Source organism: Pyrgilauda ruficollis, unplaced genomic scaffold (genome assembly GCF_017590135.1).
Source record: "Pyrgilauda ruficollis isolate IOZ18807 unplaced genomic scaffold, ASM1759013v1 scaffold61, whole genome shotgun sequence".
In the NCBI taxonomy this organism is placed as follows: domain Eukaryota; kingdom Metazoa; phylum Chordata; class Aves; order Passeriformes; family Passeridae; genus Pyrgilauda; species Pyrgilauda ruficollis.
In genome coordinates, this window is record NW_024527822.1 from 3,430,231 (window position 1) to 3,450,359 (window position 20,129).

General features: G+C 43.8%; 1 protein-coding gene across 2 annotated transcripts in view; it reads right to left on the reverse strand.

Annotated features, from left to right (window-relative positions):
* Positions 1-8,004: 8,004 nt before the first annotated feature.
* FAM107B (family with sequence similarity 107 member B) overlaps positions 8,005-20,129 on the reverse strand; it is a 59,166-nt gene continuing 47,041 nt past the window's right edge. For both annotated transcript variants that reach the window (XM_041483803.1, XM_041483802.1), the window contains 3 exons: positions 17,307-17,490; positions 13,165-13,318; positions 8,005-11,171 (listed from right to left, as the gene is read on the reverse strand). In XM_041483803.1, coding sequence (XP_041339737.1) covers positions 11,055-11,171; positions 13,165-13,318; positions 17,307-17,434 — 399 coding nt within the window. In that variant the 5' untranslated portion in view covers positions 17,435-17,490 and the 3' untranslated portion in view covers positions 8,005-11,054. The remainder of the gene's footprint in view (positions 11,172-13,164; positions 13,319-17,306; positions 17,491-20,129) is intronic.

The following is a 20,129-nucleotide window of genomic DNA, read 5'->3' on the forward strand; positions in this document are numbered from 1 at the left end:
ATGCTGGGCTGGGAAGCAGCAGTTCCTCAGCAAAGGTGAGGACAAGGACACCTGGGCCTGCTTCTGCTGTTGGGATTGCACAGCCTGGACCTGCTGTGGAGGTTCCAGCTGAGCCTGCACAGAGTGCAGGCAAAAAAAAAGGCAGCTGGGAGTCTGCACTTATGGGAGCAAACCTCTCTTTGGTAAGAGAAGCCATAACATTTACCAGCTTCATTGAAGATACCCTCGCGGCTTCCTTGGAGGGTGGAGAGCTCAGCACAAAGGGGCTCTGTCCCCTGGGGTCACAGGAAGAACATATGTTTCCTCCTGGTGGAAGAGTGGCAGCAGCAGCTCAGATTTGTCTGGAGCCTTTTCCCAATTATCCAAACCAGGTTGTGTGAAAAGTCCATCTGGACACCCAGCCAAAAACATTTTGCACCTAAAAGTCATTTTTAAAAAGAAGAGATCTGTAGCTCTGGAGTAAGGGAGCTCTTGAACCCAGAAATCCAAGATGAACTGAAAGAACAGGATTTTAGTCCAAAGCTCCATATATAAAGAAGTAAATTTATATTGCTGTTGAGGCCACAAAAACCCCCAAAATTAACAGTAGCGGATATGTAACTCCAGCTGCAGCCAAGAGTGCAAAAACAGTTCGCTGCTAAGAAGAGCAGAAATTGCCTAAGTATTCTGAAGAGCTTTCCAATTTCCTGGGTTTGAAGTGATTTCACTCCAGTCAGTGAGGGTGAGATATCAATGCCAAGGGGCTGGAGAATTTAAAAATTCACACAAAGGTAGTTTTAGGGAACAAGCTCTCAGCTGTTCTCTTTGGCCATGTACCTTGCTTGTCAAACAAAAAATGTTGGAGGAAAACAGCTCCTCAATCTCGCCAGCCCACTCACTAGAGGATGCTGCACTGTTTAATACATTTTTGGGAAATCCCCAGATTTCCCCTGGCCTCCAGCCTAGGGATGGAAAAATGGAAAATGCTACAGGTAAAGCAGCAGCTTGAGCTGTCCTGAGCTGAGAAGAGGCAGAGGATATAGGATCATTCAGGTTGGAAAGGAACTTAACATCATTGAATCCAAACGTTAACCCAGCACTGACAAGTCCACCAGTAATCCATGTCCCCAGGTGTCACATCTGCACATCCTTTCATTGCCTCCAGGGATGGTGACTCCCTGGGCAGCTTGCTCCAATGCTGGGAAACCCTTCTAGTGGAGCAATTTTTCCTAATATCTGATCTAAACCTCCCCTGGTGCCACTTGAGGCCATTTCCTCCTGTTCTACACCTGGAAGAAGAGCTCGAGCCCCACCTGGCTATAACCTCCTTCCAAAGAGTTGTAGTGATGGAATCCCTCCCTGAGCCTCCTTTTCTTCATCCTCCACTCCCTCAGCTGCTCCTCCTCAGACTCGTGCTCCAGCCCCTTCCCCAGCTCCACTGCCCTTCTCTGGACACTCTCCAGCCCCTCAAGGTCCTTCCTGGGCTGAGGGCACAGATCCTCCACGTCCTCAGCTGCTCCTCCTCAGACTCGTGCTCCAGCCCCTTCCCCAGCTCCACTGCCCTTCTCTGGACACTCTCCAGCCCCTCAAGGTCCTTCCTGAGCTGAGGGCACAGCACTGGAGGTGTGGTTCTTGATGTCCCTCCAGTCTGGCACCATCCCAGGAGGCTGTCCTAGGTTGGTTTTTTTTTCAGCAGGGAGGTAAGAAATCCTTGTGGTGAGCCCTGGGACAGCAGCTGGCCCAAGGAAAGGGCAGCAGAGATGCAGCTCAGGATGAGGAGCCTTGTGCCACACTCTGAACTCACCACTTCCACCTGCACCTTCCAGTCTGCTGCTGCCAGCCCAGAAAGGCTGGGAGAAAGCAGTTTTAAGTGGAGCTCATGATCGAGGGTGGAAAAGCCACCATGAATTTCTGCTAGTAGAGCTCTCAAGGACCTCAAGGGTAGCAGGACTTGTTCCCCTGCTCTCTGCAGGACCAGCAAGCTCTGCCCACAGCACCCTTGCAGTAACAGGGAGGATTTACACAGCACCCTGGGCTGGATGCGTGGCTTAGGCCACAGGGCAGAGACACCCTGAGACTCTACTTTAAAAAAAAGAATTCTTTCCCCTGCACCTTTGTGCTAGACACACCTTCCAGCTTTCAGACCAGGCCAGGATACAACCCTGGACAAGTATTTTCTGTATTTCCAGCAATTCTCCCCATTCCCATTCACAATTTAATCTGCATGGGGTTTATGAGCCAAAAGAGTGGTGTTTTATCTCAGAGGGTGTGGGGGACAGTCAGTGTGGCCCAGGTCACGTGTGTGGACCCAGCTGGAGGGCTGCAAAGTATGCACAGGGGGGAAAGGAGGCACATGGGGGTGCAGAGGGCCCTCAGCCCCCCAAAGGGAGCAATCTCCCCCTTGCAGGCAGATGGCAAAGACTGGAGGAAGAAGAGAGTGTGTTCACACCTAGGGAGATGATTTGGATGCAGGCAGGGAAATGTGGCAGGGTCTGGCTGATTTGGCTGGGCTGCTGCTCGTTGTTATAGCAACAGGAGGAGTCTGCTGCCAGCGAGAGGATGAAGCCAAGGATGGGGAACATTTTTAGAAAGCAAAGGAGAGAGTTTGAATGGGTAGAGAGAGAGAAGTTGTAGGTATGGAAAGCAGGATGGCAAACGCAGGTGGATGAGTGGGATGTGTGGGAATGGGGGATTCTCCCCAGCTGCATTCTGATGGTCCCATTGCACTCCTTCCCTGGGGCAGAGGGAGGTCTGGCTGGGGTATCCCTCCTGCTGGGAAAGGGCTGCCAGGCCACAGAGGGCACATCAGTGCTCTCTGGGGTGGCAACAGGATGAACAGCACTGCTAGAGGTGCAGGCAGTGGAAGGGGGCAGAGCAGGGATAGCACAGGGACGTGCTTGCCGGTGGGATTGCAGCAGGAGGTAAATCCTCTGCAATGACCCCAGAGTGCAGCAGTGGTGGCTGGCACCACACAAGGCAAAGGACCAGCTGCTGGAGAAGGCTGTTCCAAGCACAACCCTGGCACATTCAGGCTCATCACATCTCCAGCCTGTCCTGAGAACACCTTGGATCTCTGCAGGGATCTGCCTGTGGATAGCCCCAGAGACTCCACAGCAGCCACCACAGATCTCTCCATGGCAAACCATCGTGCTTTGGCACGGGACACCAGGCACCCCTTTGTGAATCCAGCTCGGGAGTTCCCGAGGTCTTGAAACACACTCAGTCAAGGCTTTTAAACACGGAGAATCAACGATGTCTTAGCGGAAGTGTTGATAACATTTGCATAGAAAAAAATCACGAAATAATAACGCATTTCCCCGAGAAAGCAGCAGTCATTCAGCCTCGACAGCTGAGCGCTGCGGCGTTTTTAGAGGAAAGCTTTGGAGGGGAAGGAAAGGCAGCCCCCGGCTCCCGCTCGGCTGCGCTTTGCCCAGGAGAGGGCAGCAGGCGGCGGGAGCTGAGCGCGGCTGCGGGAGCATCCCGGGAGCATCCCCGCCGCATCCCGGCCGGGACCCGGCAGGGAAACGCCTGCGGGGAAATCCTTCCAAGAGGCTTTTTATGGCTTTAAGGAGGGCAAGTTGAGTTTGCCCTCGCATTGCTTCTGTGTATTTTGGGGTTCTTGCTAATCATAGAACGGCTCGGGTTGGAAGGGAATTTATTGATCACCTATTTCCAACCCCCTGCCACGGGCAGGGATGCACCCATTAAACCAGGCTGCTCCATCCAACCTGGCCTCGAACACTTTCAGGGATGGGGCATCCACAGCTTCTCTGGGCAACCTGTTCTAGTGACTCACCCCCCGTGAGTAAAAAACTTCCAACATCTAATCTAAATCCCTCCTCTTTTAGTTTAAAACCATCTCCCCTTGTCCTGTGATATCTGCCCACATAAAAAGTCGCTCTCCCTCAATTTTGTAAGACCCCTTCAGGTACTGGAAGGCCACCATGAGGTTTCCTCAGAGCCTTCTCCTCTCCAGGCTGAACAAACCCAGCTCTCTCTTGTCTTCGTAGGAGAGAATGCTCCTGCCCTCGGATCATCTTTGTGGTCTTCCCTGCACCCACTGCAACAGCTCCATCTCCTCCTTGTGCTGGGGACCCCAAGGCTGGATGCAGCATTCCTGGTGGGGTCTCACAAGGTCAGGGATAGTAGGGAAGGAATGAAGGAACAAACTTTTGCCATTCTCTTTTTCACCCCCATTGGGTTTTTCTCATCACGGTCCTTTTCAAGTAGGGCTCTGAGATAAAAGCTTTGAGATGTCTATATTGGTTTCTCATTTATGCTCTGTCAGACAGCCACCCAGAGTTTTTATTCCCACCTGTTCCTGGTCCCTGCATATCCAGTATTTCCCATCTACACTCCTCACAAACCAAGGGCTCAGGTTGGGTTTCCCTCCATGCTGCAGCAGTCAGCCTCAAACACCCATTTCAGGATCCATCCCAAGGATTCTTTGTTAATTAAATGCCTTTCATTACAAACCAGCCCTGGGAAATAATCCAAAGGCAAGGAGGCCTGAATAGGCAGGAAGAGCTTGGGAAAGGAAACAATAGGAAAGGAATAAAAAACACAATGAGGCTTTAAGGGGAAATAAAAAGGCACATGGCACATTAGATGTGAACACAGATGCAGGCTGCATGCATCATCCTCAGAGCTGCTGCTGAACCTTGGGCACAAGGTGGAAACCTTCATCAGTCAGGCACTTGCCTTCCCACTGTCTGTTCTTCCTTTTTCCTCCCCAGACAGCAACCCCTGCTTTCCAGCATCAGGACTGAGTGGCTCTAACTGCAGAGGGGCCTGCAGCTAGTTTGCAGCTCACCTCTTGTCTGGTTATAGTAACAATTTCCTAATACACAGAGAATAGGGTTCTTGGTATGAAGCAGAAGCAACTCCCTTGCAATAAGAAAATTATAAAAAATGCAAGATCTCTGTTTGAAGAGAACTTACTCCTTGGTTTTTAAGAATTTAATTCTATCTGTACTAGAAATGAGAGTAAAATTTCCCCAACAAACCAGAGGTTGTGATGTTTGGGGCCCACTGGGCTTAGCAAATTCCCCAGATCCACTTTGTTGCTGAGCTCAGCTCATGCAGGTGGTTCCCTGAAATTGTATGGAGCAGAATTCACTGAAAGGATTAGCACCAAAACAAAGGTAGATGAAGACAAGAGCTCAAACTGCACATTAGAGAAAATCACCCCTTATGACCCACAACCACAGTGATGAAGGATGCTTCAGGTTTAACAATGTAAATTTAAGGGGTCTCTCTTTTTTTCTGCTGCTACTGATGAAAGCAAAATCCTGATCAGCTTTTCATCAGAGAATCTTTTGGGCTTCATTTACAAAGGAAGAATTAAAGGATAGATAATCAGATGGACCCAAACCTCTCCTTCAGGGAGACCATTTCAGATGGGCTGGGTTGCCATGTCCTGACTCCACAGGCAGCTCCCTTTGCCTTTCTGTACCAAGCAACACTTACCTTAAATGAACCCCACTCAGGGGCTTAGGCTTTCTGGGCACTCTTAATTTTTGAGCACAATAAAGTAGACTTGGCATTTCGATTGCATTATTAAAGATTTGTTTCCGAATAGCTGAAGAGGGGGAAAGAAACATGTTTCTCCTTCCCATCTAATCAGGCTGAAGTTTCCATGTGCCAGCTTCAATCTGTGTTAAATTGCTTGTGCTGTCCACCTGAGAGATCAGGCTTGGGCGCATAATGGAAGGTAATTCTGAAAATGATTGCTTAGATAATTAAGCACTGTGGCTGTAGCAGTGGGTGATTCTGGCTGCTGGAGCTCCCTCTCAGGTGCTTCACATCCTCCTCCTTCCCTCACACCACGGTGGGGATGGCACCTCCCCTCCTGCTGCTCAGTGTTTGGCCTGGGGCAGGTCCCTTCTGTGCAGCCCCTGCAGAGGCCATGTGTCCCCTCCAAGCACCAAGTGCATGTCTGACTCCATGGCACCAAGCACCAGAGCTGCTGAGCACAGTGCAGAGATGGGCTCTTCATCGCGTTATGAGCCACACAGACATGAAGGGCCAAATTTACTGAAGGCATCCAGTGCCTCATCTATCCTGGGGCACAAAACTCCATGAAAAAGAGCAGGGTGGTTTGGAGGTGGCATTTGAACTCCTGGCTTCAGAATCCTTGCCAAGGTAGACAATGTTCCCTGTGAGTCAGGCGTTGTGGGCTCCTGCACAGTCAAAAGAATACACTCCACAGAGCTGATTGCTCTGCTCTGATAGCAAGGAAAAGTGGATGATTAGCTCAAATGCATGTACTTGAGGTTCAACAAAATCAGCCCAGAGAACAGAAGCAGTCCCTGCTAACCTCAGAGAGGCACTGCAGGCCATGGGAGGGACCCAGTGCAGCCCTCACCTAGGTCTGAAGCAGTGTCTAAGCTGCGGAACACAAGCATTGGAGTGACAGGCAGGACATCTGTGCTCTATTACCACCACCAAACACTTCCTCTGGCCACAGTTTCCATCACTTCCATTGAGGAGAGTTGTCCTTAATACTGACAACAGCACCACAAACCTTTTACTCTGGCAGATGAAAGATTTCAGTTTCAACTGGCAAGGATAGGGAAAAAGTATCTTGTATTTCCACTTCTCCAAATGTCATCAAGTGTTGGTGCTCTTTCTATTGCAAAGCCTTGAGAACCCAACCTGCCTTCCCATTCTTCCCCCTATAAACATCAGTTTTTATCCTATGGAAAGTGCACAGCAGCAGCTGTCTCCAGTTATTTTCTTAAGTGCAACTGGTCACTGCAAGTGCCACCAGGCACTTCAGGTTACAGACTCTGTCCACAGACCCTGTAAGAGCAGCTAAGGGACCTCAAGGTGCTTCTTTCCACACAGCTATGGCATGACACAACCCATCTGCCTCTGGCCACAGGAGCACAGGCAAAGCCCCCAGTGGAATGGTGCTTGCAAAGCCACATGACAAAACATATTAGCTCAATGCAATCCAAAAAAGCAGACAAAGGGAGGATTATCTTTTCTTCTGGACATGCTACAAAAGCAGATCACATGCCCTCTCCATTTTCCTTCTGGAGCTGGAGTGAAATATTGAAGGGTAATTCAAAACACATTTGGCTACTCTTGAGGTAGGAGAGCACAGGGCAGTATCTCCAACAGGCCACAGAAACTCACCCCTTATTAACTCTGTTCTTTTTTACCTCCCCCACATCTGAGAGCTCCGGGAGCGGGTCCAGACTCATTGCATCAGCAGGACTGCCAGGACCCATTCCACATGCTGAGCACTTTCTGAAGGAAAAAAGCATTTCCTGACATCTGTTCTGAATTCACTGCTCTCCTCCTCCCCCACCTCATTTCACCCCATGCTCCTCTCCAGCTCCCCCTCCACTGTCACCTGCCCAGCTGACCAGGGCTCACCAGTGTGAGTTCTCTTTGTGGAGAACTGACGGCACACACCTCTTCCAGCCCTGTCCCTCCCCTGCCACCTTCCCTACCTGCTGCTGACACAGGACTTTGCTCTTTGGCACTGAGCTGTCTGACCCTAACCCAGCAAATCCTTTGTGCCTGCACCTTCCTTCTCATGCCCAAGTCTTTCCTACTGGAACCACACATTGGAGCATTGGCTAAATTAAAAGGAGCATTGTAGGACTTGAACCCAGGACCAGGCTCGTTACTCTCTTCTCACTCCCATTTGAAATGGAGCTATTGCAATGCTGATAATTCCAAGGATTGACAGGGAATGATTTCCACAATTACTTGACTCCCATCAGAAGTTTTCCCTGAGCTCTGCCGCACCTTGCATTACCTGAACAGCTGCACAGTCCTGTTAAAAACTTCCTGCCTCTAATTTATTTGAAGGATAATACTGTTCAGAGACACAGCAAACTCCTTCTGTTAACTTTTGCAGATACAAACAGGGACACAGGATTTAAGGAACCAAGAGTCATCATGATCTTGAGACTTCCCCCCACACTGCAGAATTTTAAACAATCTGGACATCTCAGTGCAGCCCCCAAGGTTTTGCTTTTGGCAGGATATGACAGACAACACCACATACACCAAGCATGTAGTAGATTTTATTAAGCATAACTTTGGTTCTAAGTATTCCACCCTCATTCTCGTAATACCTTTAGTTAAAAACAATTATACAAGAGCAAATACAAAAAATATTAAATTATGAAAACAAATCCATTAAGGCTCCCTTTTTATATTTATATATATTTATATATGTACACTCAAACAAGTGCAGATATTAACAGAATGTTAAAGCCACAAAAATGCTAAAAAATTTACTACTATACTATCAAAAGCAAGAGTTTGTAAAAAAGTACAAAGTGGTAAGTGAGCAATTTTCAGATCACTGAAGTATTCGCTGGATTGCTTCAAAACCCACATAGCTGAAGGGCAGAGCAGGAATTGCTTACGCTCACGGCCAAGCAGTTTCTTACTTGAGTAGCTGCACAGGACACTTGTGGTGTGACTAACTTGCCACCCATTGAAGGGCTGCCCAATCCTGACTTCAATACAAGCTTTTTCCTGTCAAAATTGATATGAAGGTGGCTGGGGTTCCCAGGATTAGCAGGACTCAAAGATGTTCTAACACACACGTTGATGTTCTGTTCACACAGAGAGTTAATTCCACTGAAAAACAAAAACAAAACAAAACAAAAAAAACCCAAAAAAACACTTCATGCTGTATGTACAAGGAAGTTTTCTGGTCTCCTGTGTTTCAGAAAGAGAAACTCTACCCTGAATCACAGGCTAACCTGGGGAGAAAGCAGGCTGCCTTTAGCCTTGAGGGCCAGATCCAACACAGCCAGTGAAGCCAAAGAGGGGGTCTTTGTCCCCCACCACTCCCAGTGCCACCGATCTCATTTCACTGTGAATGTGTGGTAGGATTGCCATGATCACCAAGGGGAAATGGCTAACACCAAATGGTCTGCTCAAACCAGAGGAAGGTTTCCTCACTCACTTCTAGACTTTTCCATACTGAGCAGAAGGTTAATGTGGAACTGAAACCAAGAGGCAGGATGTTTGGTAGGCTGGGAACAGCTAAGATGAAGCATGAGTGGGGTGTGGAAGTCTCAAGACATGGTGCTGTCTCAACAACATGACACAAAATCAGTGCAAGCATTGGAATGATGTATTGCCAGAAAGGATCCTCTCTTGCCAGGAGAAGGGAAAAAGAGAGGGAAGTACCTGCAGCATTCAGGGTGTTCCTTTGTTGAGATAATACATGGAAGAGTCTTACATTTGGCCTTTGTCTTTTGTACGTCCATAATCTGAACGGTCTTAGACCATATTCACATTTAATCTTCTAGACATGAGTCACACTGCAAGTCTAAATCAATGGCAATATGCTTATCACAATTCAATTTACCCTCAATCTGGTTATGTCCTCACAAAAAAAAAAAAAAAAAGCCTGTATCTTAACAAATTAAAGTCTGTATCTAGGAAACATTTCTAATTGTGAGTGTATTGTCCCCAGTGCTAATCTGAAATTGTATTTAAAATGTCCAATATTTATAGGAAAGGCAAAAGGAACTATAAAAACCAAGCAAACAACCCTCCACCACACCTTTACAATACAAACATGCCACTGCTGATATTAATAAAAAGTGTTCTCAAACAGTTATGTCCAATGTAATTACAAAGTAGAAATTATTGTGTTTAGCATCCTAAGGCAAAGGCTAGGGATTAGATCCTCAGCAGGTATGTATGAACACAGTTCCAGTGAGAACTAGGACTGTTCTGACCAAGGAAGATGAGGGTTTCTCCCCACATTGTGAAGATATGTCTGCAATCACAGCAGGTAAAAATCCAATTCTATAATCCTACATGAGCAATTTATTCCCCACTCCTCATCCCAGGCTTTCCTGGATAACTAGTAGTCATAAGCATGAAGGATCAGATTCTGTCATCCCTGTGCAAGCTGAGCAGTATTTTATGTAATGGCAAGTCACAGGGGCAACGTGTGGAAAGGCAGAAGATGACAGAATTGGACCCAAAGTCTCAGCGGTAACAAACTTCTTTCTTGAGGCTGAATGAAGAATGGGATAAAATGAATTTCATTTTATGCCTCACTTTAGGGAAAAAAAAAAATCCATTTCAGTAGATTCCAGTAATTGGTTTGGTCTGGTTTAAACACTTCTCTACTGCAGAAACTGCAACAAGTGTCTGCAAGCAAAGAGTAGGAACTGATGGTAGATCAGTTCCAGGAAATGAGTTCAAACACTACCAAGTGATGTGTTAACACTGTACTCTGCCCAGCATGTCCTTGGAGGAGAAAGGCCACAACACCAAAGTAAGCAGGATTTCAAAACATGAAAAGTAGAAGACAGATAATTTTGCTTTGAGAGGTAAATTCACAGGTAGCACTTCACAGGCCTGTACACAACAGTGTAAGTTTACAGACAGAGACAAATCAGCCTCTGGAGTCTCCCTGTGAAAGGATCATCAGATTTTTGTTCTTTCATAGCCCAAATTCTTGTGAAACAGCAAGAAATGGGCTTTAAGGCTGCTTAACTTTTCACTGCTGGTGAATTTTAAGCATTCTCATCTTGCCCACACCTACCTATCCTAGTGGGGATGGGCAGCAGTAATCAGCACACCTCATATTCTCCTAGATTTAATAAAACTTCCAACTAAACACACATTATTGTAGGATATACACAAGCTGTAGGTCTAGGTGGAGGAAATCTACCTGCACAGCAAAGCTTGATATAACAGGAGGATTTTTGTTCTGTTTTAAAGCAAAATATAATCTGTGTATCTCCACTAAACGAGGATCACAAGAGTTAAAGCAGTGCAACACTGAAGGAGTTTCTCTAGTATCCCTGGTTAAAATCTCTGAGAAAGCATGTCAGCCTGGTCCATGACACTGAACTGACAAAGACACTCCTTATTCATTGATCTCAGGACTGTATTTGGCAAGTCGATCTGTTTACGATATTGTCTTTTTAATCCACACATCCCAGGAATTAAAAATCTCATCTTCAGTAAGTGTCAGCTGGATGCTGTTATTTTCTCTCTTGAGGGGCAAATGTGAGACAACTTGCAAAAGCCTCTCTCTGCAGGAAAGCTGGAAGTCTAAGCAGGCTCTGGCTCTAGGAGTCTGGTGCTTCTGTTGCTTCCTGGACCGTCCTCCTCAAGTTGCCCTTGACTTTGACAAATTCAGGCGCATTTTCCTGCTCTTCCTGTATCTTCTGCTTCTCCAATTCCAGCTTAAAAGGGGATCACATGTTAAAAAAAAAAAAGTTTAGAAAACACATCATTGAAATACAAGACAAAAAACGAAAGGTTTGAATAACTGGCCATGCCAAACTCTTTAAATTGCTTCCTTTCTTTGTCTCATGGAAAAGATAAAATTGCTTTTCTTTGGGAGTATCTGTTCCCATAAACAATAAATCTTTTCAAATCCTTAGCTCTAGCTTGTTCCAGATGTCCACCTTTGCCAGACAGACAAAAACTCTGCAAGCCCAGTACAAGAACAAGATGAAGCATTTTTTAAGAAATTCTTGGACATCTTCATTAAAGAAACAACAGTAATTCCCTTCTCTGGCTTTTACAACAGAACAAGGAAGAATGTGCCTCGTGGGAGAACACGTGAACAGCTACTACTGAGCACACTTGCAGAGCTGATTTCTGAATGTTTAGGTATGAAGTTCTGTATCTAACTTGAGCCTCTTTAAGAGTATCTGGTTTGTCTATCACAAAAAGCAATAAAACCCCAAAAATCTTTGCTGGCCCTGAGCCATTCATTTTTGAGAGCCCATTCACTGACTTTTTTAACCAAGTGGGAGCTCCTGCCCAGGCAGACACTTGAAATTTGCATGTGAGGAATGGAAATGCTCTGTGTGGCAAGGCTCTGCAGTGCCCACCCAGCACAGGCTCACACATGGCACAGAATATGGATTGCTTAGCGATTCTCAGGGAAGGCAGTTGAGTTGGCAGAAAAGGAGGAAAAAGCCCTTTAGAAAACTAACAGAAGTGCCTGAAATGAGTTTTTTTTTTCTTTTTCATCAGACCAAGGTCTCCCTGATTAATGGGGACCACGTACAGCACACCTTAATAATCTCTCCTTTGTCTCTGGCTCACTGACAAGGGACATGCCTTGTTTCTATAAATCAGAACAATGTCCCTCCATGAGTCATGTTGTCAATTAATGCCATTCCTATGATGTTTACAAAGTCACAGCACTGTTTGCATGGGCAAGCTTTTCCTCTTCCAACAGAATTTTCTGATCTACATAATCTATGTTGGATGGCTCAGTTTCAAATCAAATCTTCCCACAAGCTGGGCCCTTAGGAGACATAAGAAAAATGAGAGGATGATAGACTTAAAAATACAATAGCTTTCTCCAAAAATATTTCTAAACCTAATTAAAACAAAAAAAAACCCAACCTATAATAAAACCCTAAAACCTATAATGATTGGATTATATGAAATTTTTAACAGCAATTATTTGGCTTAATTGATTCCTTTTGAGAAACACAGGAGGTACTGTTTTAAAGCATTTATTTATAGCATTAATTTATTTTAAAATTGCTCGATGCACAGTGACTTCTTTGATGAGCTGTTTCACTGTAGAGATATTTCCTCTCAGGCACACAAAGTGCTTTCAGAGGCACAGAGACATTTGGCTGGTCCTGTGCCTGGCAAAAAGCTTCAGCACAAGGAACTCCAACTCCACATCATCTCCATGCACAGGGTCTGAGGACTTTTTCTTTCACTTGAAAATACCAATGGGCTCAAACATTTTAAGACAACAAAAGATCTTTTAAAAGGTATCTAGTTTATTACATAACCCAGCAGAATCAATTGGTTTTAATTCATTAAATGTAATTTTGATACACTTCAGCCTAACAGCCATTCTTAATGAATCATAGTTAAGACTACAAAAATTGACTAAATCACCACAGTTTCAATGGTTACACAGCATCAGTGCTCCACAGGCATTTCTGTTGGCTGATGCAGGATTCATTTGACCAAAGGCAGACCCCGTAAGTAAGTTCCCATATAGGAACTTACTGTTCCTACACAGAAAGTGACAACAGGCAATTAAAGAGCATGATTTGACTTATCCTAAGAGATACCTGAATTTAACTAAGGGAAATACGCCAAAAAATTGGCTGCTGCTTTTTTCTGTCTACAAAGGGAGCCTCAGGTGAGTAGCTCAGATGCAGATGTGTAAATGTCAGTTATTCCTCATCTTACCTGCTCCAGTTTCTGCTGCCGTTTCAGTAGTTCTATTTCCAGGTCTGACTTCTTCTTTTGTGCTTCCTCTTCTTTTTGTTGTTTAATAACTTGATCTCGTTTCCTTTTCTCCATCACCTTCTGTAGCTCTGGTTTGTTCTGAGGTGCAAGACCCCTTCAAGTTATATGGAGGGGGAGAAAAAAGAGATTAGTTTCAGTTAGCAGGAATTTACACAGAAAGCAGCAGCTTTACTAAAATTAAGTAGTTGCCTATTTAGATACATTGGGATATAAATAAATAAATAAAAGTAAAAATCATGCAGATATTTGCCTGATTGCTAACCAGTACCCTAAGCTAAAATTTAAGCCTTTAAGATATTTCCCTTTAATGTGCATGGTAGTATTTCTCCTGTATACTTCATTAACTTTCATCTTCACTGTATTCTCTTGATTCCAAAAGAATGGACTGAAAAAAACATCACAGATCAAGATGCTAGCAGAGCTAGAAACGAATTTTGGACAAGAAGAATTTGCTTGGTGCCTGATAACTAAGAAGGACTGCGTTCAGATAGTCCTGTGCAGGCTATTCTGCCCACAGAAGTCTGCATGGACAAAACTAAAAAGTGGTCTGTCACACTGCTCCTGGAAATCATGGATTCCCTCCTTTCCTTGAAAATGTGACAGCTTTACCCACACCTGGCTGTGAAGCGATTTCCAGTGAGAGCTCCCAGCCTACACTAAACATCACCAAGAGCCTAAGAACAAAAATCCAGAATAAAAAAGTTGCCATCACCTTGGAGACCAGACAAAGCCTGGAGGATTCCCCCTCTGACAAGCCTTCAGATGCTACATGAACTGAATGTTTTGAGCCTGTTCAGCACAAATTGCTTTCCAAGCCAGCTACTCTGAAATGAGAAAGCTCACTCCTTGGGAAGATACATGACATTATTTATACAGGCACACACATGGATACTCACTCCTACTTATTTTTGTGACTTCAGCTATTTGTTCTATCTCTGTAACGCTATGATGGTTTCAAAATTTGTTATAAGATTCAAAGCTCTCCCTGTTATTCAGGTATTAGCGTCACTTAGGGCAGAGCAGAGAGATCTGAAATTTGTCTTTGTTATTGTTGTCTTTCCTGGGAAGACGATTATGTGAAAGCATCCAGCGTTAAGTTTAACATCAACCATTTTTTATTTCAACTTTAAGAAATTCAATAACCTGAATAAGCTTTCAGAAAGCATATTTTTACCCTTCCTACTTGCTATACATCTGTGGTTGCCTAATTATTCATTAATATGCATATCTGACAGCATGTCCAATAAAACATTAAAATGCCATTTTATGGTGGCATCTAGGAATGACTCCATATATTATGCAACACTCTATCCCTGTAGATACCCTGACAGCAAAATCAAATATTTAGCAACACCAAATGCTGTTCCCTATTTCTCATAATAGATCTCATGGCCTGAGTGTAACAGAAGCTACAAGACTGTGTTCATATTTTATGTTTTATGCTATTTTAATTACATTTTATCACATAAAACTGAAGTTAGGCAGGAAAAGCTGGAGTAATTTTCACTACTACTACTACTACTACTACTACTACTACTACTACTACTACTACTACTACTACTAGTGGATTGGTGAGAGCAGAGTCAGTGGAAGTTTCCACCCTGTCAATCAGTAGTCAAAACAGCCACAAACCAGAGAGCAGCTGCTAAGTAACATCACTGTTACTGCTTTTCTCACTGAGGTTGCACCATAACAAAGCAGAGGCACAGACTGGTTCAGATGTGCTGTAACAAAGGCAGCCTGCAGAAGCTACAATACAACTCCTCAGTCCAATCAGGTGGGGGTGGCAGATCTGTAACAGAACTATAAAGTCAATCCTGTTTCCACTGTTATGTAAAAAGGAAAAACAAAAAACTGGTGGATACTGGATTAACTGGGGTCTTTTATCACCTCCTGGTGAGTGTTCTGGTTAAAACACAAATCCTAAGGCTTTGATACACAGCAAGCAAAGTGTGTTACAACACAAGTGAGAGCTGATAGGGCTGAAACCTCTGTAAGGGACAGAACCAATATTCTGCAGAGCTGAGGTTGACTCCTAATAAGTAAAAACAATTTAAGTGACCAGTGCCTTGAGATAGCACCACCTGAATCCTATTTTTTTTCTCCCCAAAACAACTACCCTTTCTGCAAGTAAATAACTATACCAGTTCTAGACCTGACAGACAGGGCTCACAGGGGGCATGGAGAATGACTGGACCAGTAACTAACATCTTCCAACATCCATTTCTGACTGTTCAGAGCTGATGAGCCCAAAAAGTGAAGCTGCTGATGTCTACTCTGAGTCTTCAGAACAAAATAAGCAGCGTGTTAAGCAGACTTCTGTAAGAGCACTGAAAGTTCTCCATACATTTGACAGTTTGCTGTAACAAAGCAGAATAGAGCCTAATACCTACATTACTGAAAAGCCTCCTATCAGAGTGACTACAGTGACACAAAGCACAGAAGACTAACCCTCCACTAAAAGATGCCAATTTTTCTGCTGGTGAAAATCCTCTAAGTATTTATTTCTGCACCAATAAATAAGAATCTAAAATTACCAGCTGCAGCTAATCAAAATTACAATAAGAGAAGAGAGGGTATTGAGGTCTGCACAATTTTTCTGTGTAATAGGATATTTTCCTAGAAGAAAAGAACTCCATACTATTTAAAAGTGCATTATGCTTTCATAAACTTAAAAGAAAAAAAAATAGTCTTAATTTACTGCAGCCTCCACATCCTCTAGATTAATATCATCAGGAAACTTCAACTATTTTTCTTTCAATGACTATAAACTTCTCAGTGCCAGGAACTGACTTTGATGTTTAATCCCATTAACAAAAAATAGGACAAACACCTATTTAGGCCAGTTTCTTCCCATTCTGATGGCATTCTGTAAAATATCTCTCCTTCTTCATCTCTAAAGAAATGCTACAGTGTGTATGCAATTCATTTAGAATTAAGTCTTTAAGCCCAGCATTTGTGAGGATTTTGCTACTACATATAAAAAGACCCCTTCTCCCCTCAAAATACTACAATGCCAAAATATTAAAAAAAAAAAAAGAGATAGAAAAACTGCCAAATATACAAATCCACTTGTGCTAGAGTAGCCAAATTCATGGCTTTTTACTCTTCTTTATCAAGGTCCTGGGTGACCTTGGCTGCTACCACCAGCTTTCTGCTCAAATGCACTCTGAAATATAGTTCTTCCACTTCTATTTTATAGATCCCCATACCTTGCCTTTGAAAAGTCCATTTTGGGTGTCTTTAATGCAACAAATCACCAATTGATATCATAGTTGGTTTCGGCTGGTTTAAACAAAGGAGCATCAACAGGCTTTCTGCCTTTTCCTCCACCAGGTGGTCTGGTGGCTATTTTCTTAATGTGTTTTCTAAATGACTTCTCTGTTGCTGAAGAGATTTATTAATAGAAGTTCAGCTATTTCAGGGCCATGTGCTTGTGTGTCTGAAGTTGATGAAATGAAGACATGGCTGTTTACATCTCTAAAAGCAATATACAGAGCAACAGCTGTGCATCCCATCCCAGAGAGGAACAGGCACCATTTGCAAAACATACAAAGAAACACTTGTGCAGCAGTTTCATCTGCCCCAGACTATCACACTGCATTGTGAGAGAGATCAAATAAGTAGAGAAATGTGAAATAAACTACATGATTTCTCTGATTTAAGAGCAATGGCCTCATAAACTTAGTGCACTGGGAATGGTGAAAGCTCACAGATTTTTTCATCTCACTGTTAATAGCAAAATTTTGTCAAATACTTGATAACATTAAGAGCACAAGACAAATTACAGTGGCCAAGTAACTCATATGAAATGTAATAGAGGAGAACTGAACTGCTTCCTCTCAGAACTGACCCTCTGTGTATTTAGAAAAACAAAATGAGAAGCCTTCTAAGGCAAGCAGTTGCACTGAAACTCGAACAGAAATAAATGCCATGCTTAAAAATCAGTCTTTCAATTTACAAGATGTGAGTCAACAAACAGTGCCTGCTGGGTTTTAGGGACAATGTCATCTTGATGAAACTAAAACTCAAGTTGTGTGTTTGGGGTGGGAGAGTGGCACAAGTGATTTTTAGACTCTTACCTTTTCTGATTCATAAGCAGCTCTCTATGGAGATCTTGATGATTCCGGGATGACTTCACAGGGTTAATTAATTTCTGAGGTCTAATTAATTCAGGATTGTCATCATCTATGTAGTCTGGTTCAGCCATAATCTTTCTTGGAATGGGAAATGGATCTTTGGGTTCAGTGTCCTTGTTCACAGTATCTGTAAAACAGGAAAAACTGTAGTGAATCTACACTGAAAGGCCTTTTAAAGATGTCCTGAACAACAAAGGCAGCGTATTACATTGGCAACAGTCATGCTTTTGCTGGATTAGTTTTGTCTGTAGAAAGTAAAGGCTCTAAGAGAAAACATCAGTAGCATTTTTTAAATAGGCAGCAACTTTATAACAGTGGCATCTCCAACAGCCTTCATTCAGTGACTTGGAGACAAGAGTTTCCCCCTTTTTGAGAAGAACTTGACAAATAATTTGGTTTAAGTGTGTGAAGACCCTTATAGATTTTAATAAGCCTATTCAGATGAAACATTTTTGGATCAGTAGTACTGAGACCCTAAAGACATTTTAAATACTGTCTATATTAAATACTGTGAATGTGTATCAAAAGCAAAGTCTCATTTTGTGCTGTCAGTGTCATGTCAGCTCTGGGGAAAACACCTCTGTGGATCAGCAAGCCCTGAACTGTATCGAGCAAAAGCTTCCATGTGGAAATGGCCAGATCTGCAATTTTTGTGATGGGGGACTGACTTTTGAACGGCAAAACTGAGGAGAAAAAAGTTAGGTGAGATTGTTCTTTAAAGACGGTATTCTACCCAGTGAAAATCCACAGAAATCCACCGACCTGAAGACAATGAATTCATGATTTATTTAAATTGGAAAAGTATCACTTCCCTATCCTGCTATAGGAAACTTATCTACTCATCAAATTGCAACATGTTTAATCAACAGCTGACAAGTAAATGATAATTTTCAAATAATTCATATGTGACCATTCATATCCCTTTCCATTAAAAAGCACCATTCACAAGATAACCAGTGTGAAAAACAAAGCACGTTCAGGGAAATTCTGTCTCTCTTCACCGTTGTGAACATCTGCATGCAGAATTTGCAATTGTCAGTTTGATGAAATGCTGGCCCCTCAAACAGACCCCAAAATACTCTCACACACGTGGGTTTACAGAGATGAATCAGTGGGACACGAAAGAAAAAGGCCTTCCATTCTCCTGACTGGCAGAACAGCTGAATGCTGCACACCATGCTCATGGGGCTATGGGACAAACCAGAGAATCACTGGGATTTGCTGTGCTGTTTCCAGCAAAAGCTGACTATGTGCTTTAATTCAGATCCCATTGTTACCAGCCCTCCCCTCCCTGTCTCACCCCATGGGCTACAAAACCTATGTTCAGCCACAGTTTAATCTCTGAACTATTTTCTTTCAGTAGGAATCTCATACTGTTGCTCAGGTCTGATCAAATCCACTTGATATGGCAGAAAGATTTTCACTTAATATTTCAGGAGATTAAAACTGAACAGTACCACCATTGTCCAGCTGCAGTTGCTTGCAGGTGAGGAAGCAAAACAACATGGAAGTTTTCAGCAGATGCAAGAAAGATATTCCAGATTTGAGTGTGTCCAGCAGACCTGGCAAAGATCTTTCAGCTTCTGTTTTAGAATGCATGATGTGAACTGTGTTTTAGTGGTGCTACATCTCAAACACCTAATTTCTGTGGAGCAACTTCAGTGAGAAACAGCTCACCAGTGTAAGCTGCTCTCAGGGTGGCTCCTTCATGAGTTCTTCAAGGCAAGTTCACATAAAGGGTTTTTGAATTCTGTGGGGGTGTCAGGTCTCACAGGGACCTCTGAAATGACTATAAAAATTGTCAACAGTTCGAAGCTATTGAAATGCATTGCTGTACATGGCAGAAACCTCTTAGTGACACTGATCATTCAATAAGAAAACTTCTCCTGCCACCCCTTCTGAGTCCTCCTTGCTTCAATCAAGCAACCAGCTATCACCACACATGCCAAATACACAGGATCACTGGAAAACGGCTCACAAGAAGCTTGGAAGACTTCTAATTCAGCCTCCTCCTGAGAGCAGGAACAGCTATGAAATCATAGCAGGTTTCTCAGGCCACTTCCCAGTAAGACCCTGAAGATCCCCAAGGCTGCACAGCCTCTGTGGATGGCCCCTTCCATCTTTCTTCACAGTGCTTCTTCCTCACACCTACAGGAATCTCTTGTTTCAACTCCAGCCTGCTGTTTCTCATGCTCCAACCATGCACTCTGGTGAAGAGCCTGGGTCAATCTCCTTGGAAAGCACCTCCCAGGCAGAGGGGGCTGCTGTTTGGTCCTGCCAAACCTCTGCTCTGAGCCAGCCCAGTCCCTCAGCCTCCACCACAGCCCATCTTGGGGGCCCTTGGCAAAAATCACGTCTCAGATCCCTTACTGCTCCATAGCATGCCACATAAAAACCAAAAACAACCCCCCAAAACCCCTCAACACCACACAGTGGTCAGGCTGTTAACATTTGTAGGTCTATACTCTTTAGCACAGACAGTGGATAAACCAGCTGCAGTTCTTTTCTTACATAAGGCTATAACATTTCATTCTTCCTCAGTGTTCACATCAAGCTTATCAGATCTAAAATAACTCAAACATTACATATCCAACCTCCACCCAAAATAAACCTCCTCTGTAAATATTTGTTTTGCCTTACTCCTCTATCAGTTCTGTTGCACTGATGGACCTGTGAGTCTTCTAGAAGACATTTATCATCAACAGCTCTCTTTTAAAGTAAATCCAAAAATAACCTGCTGCTTCTTCAAGATAATTCTTATTTGCT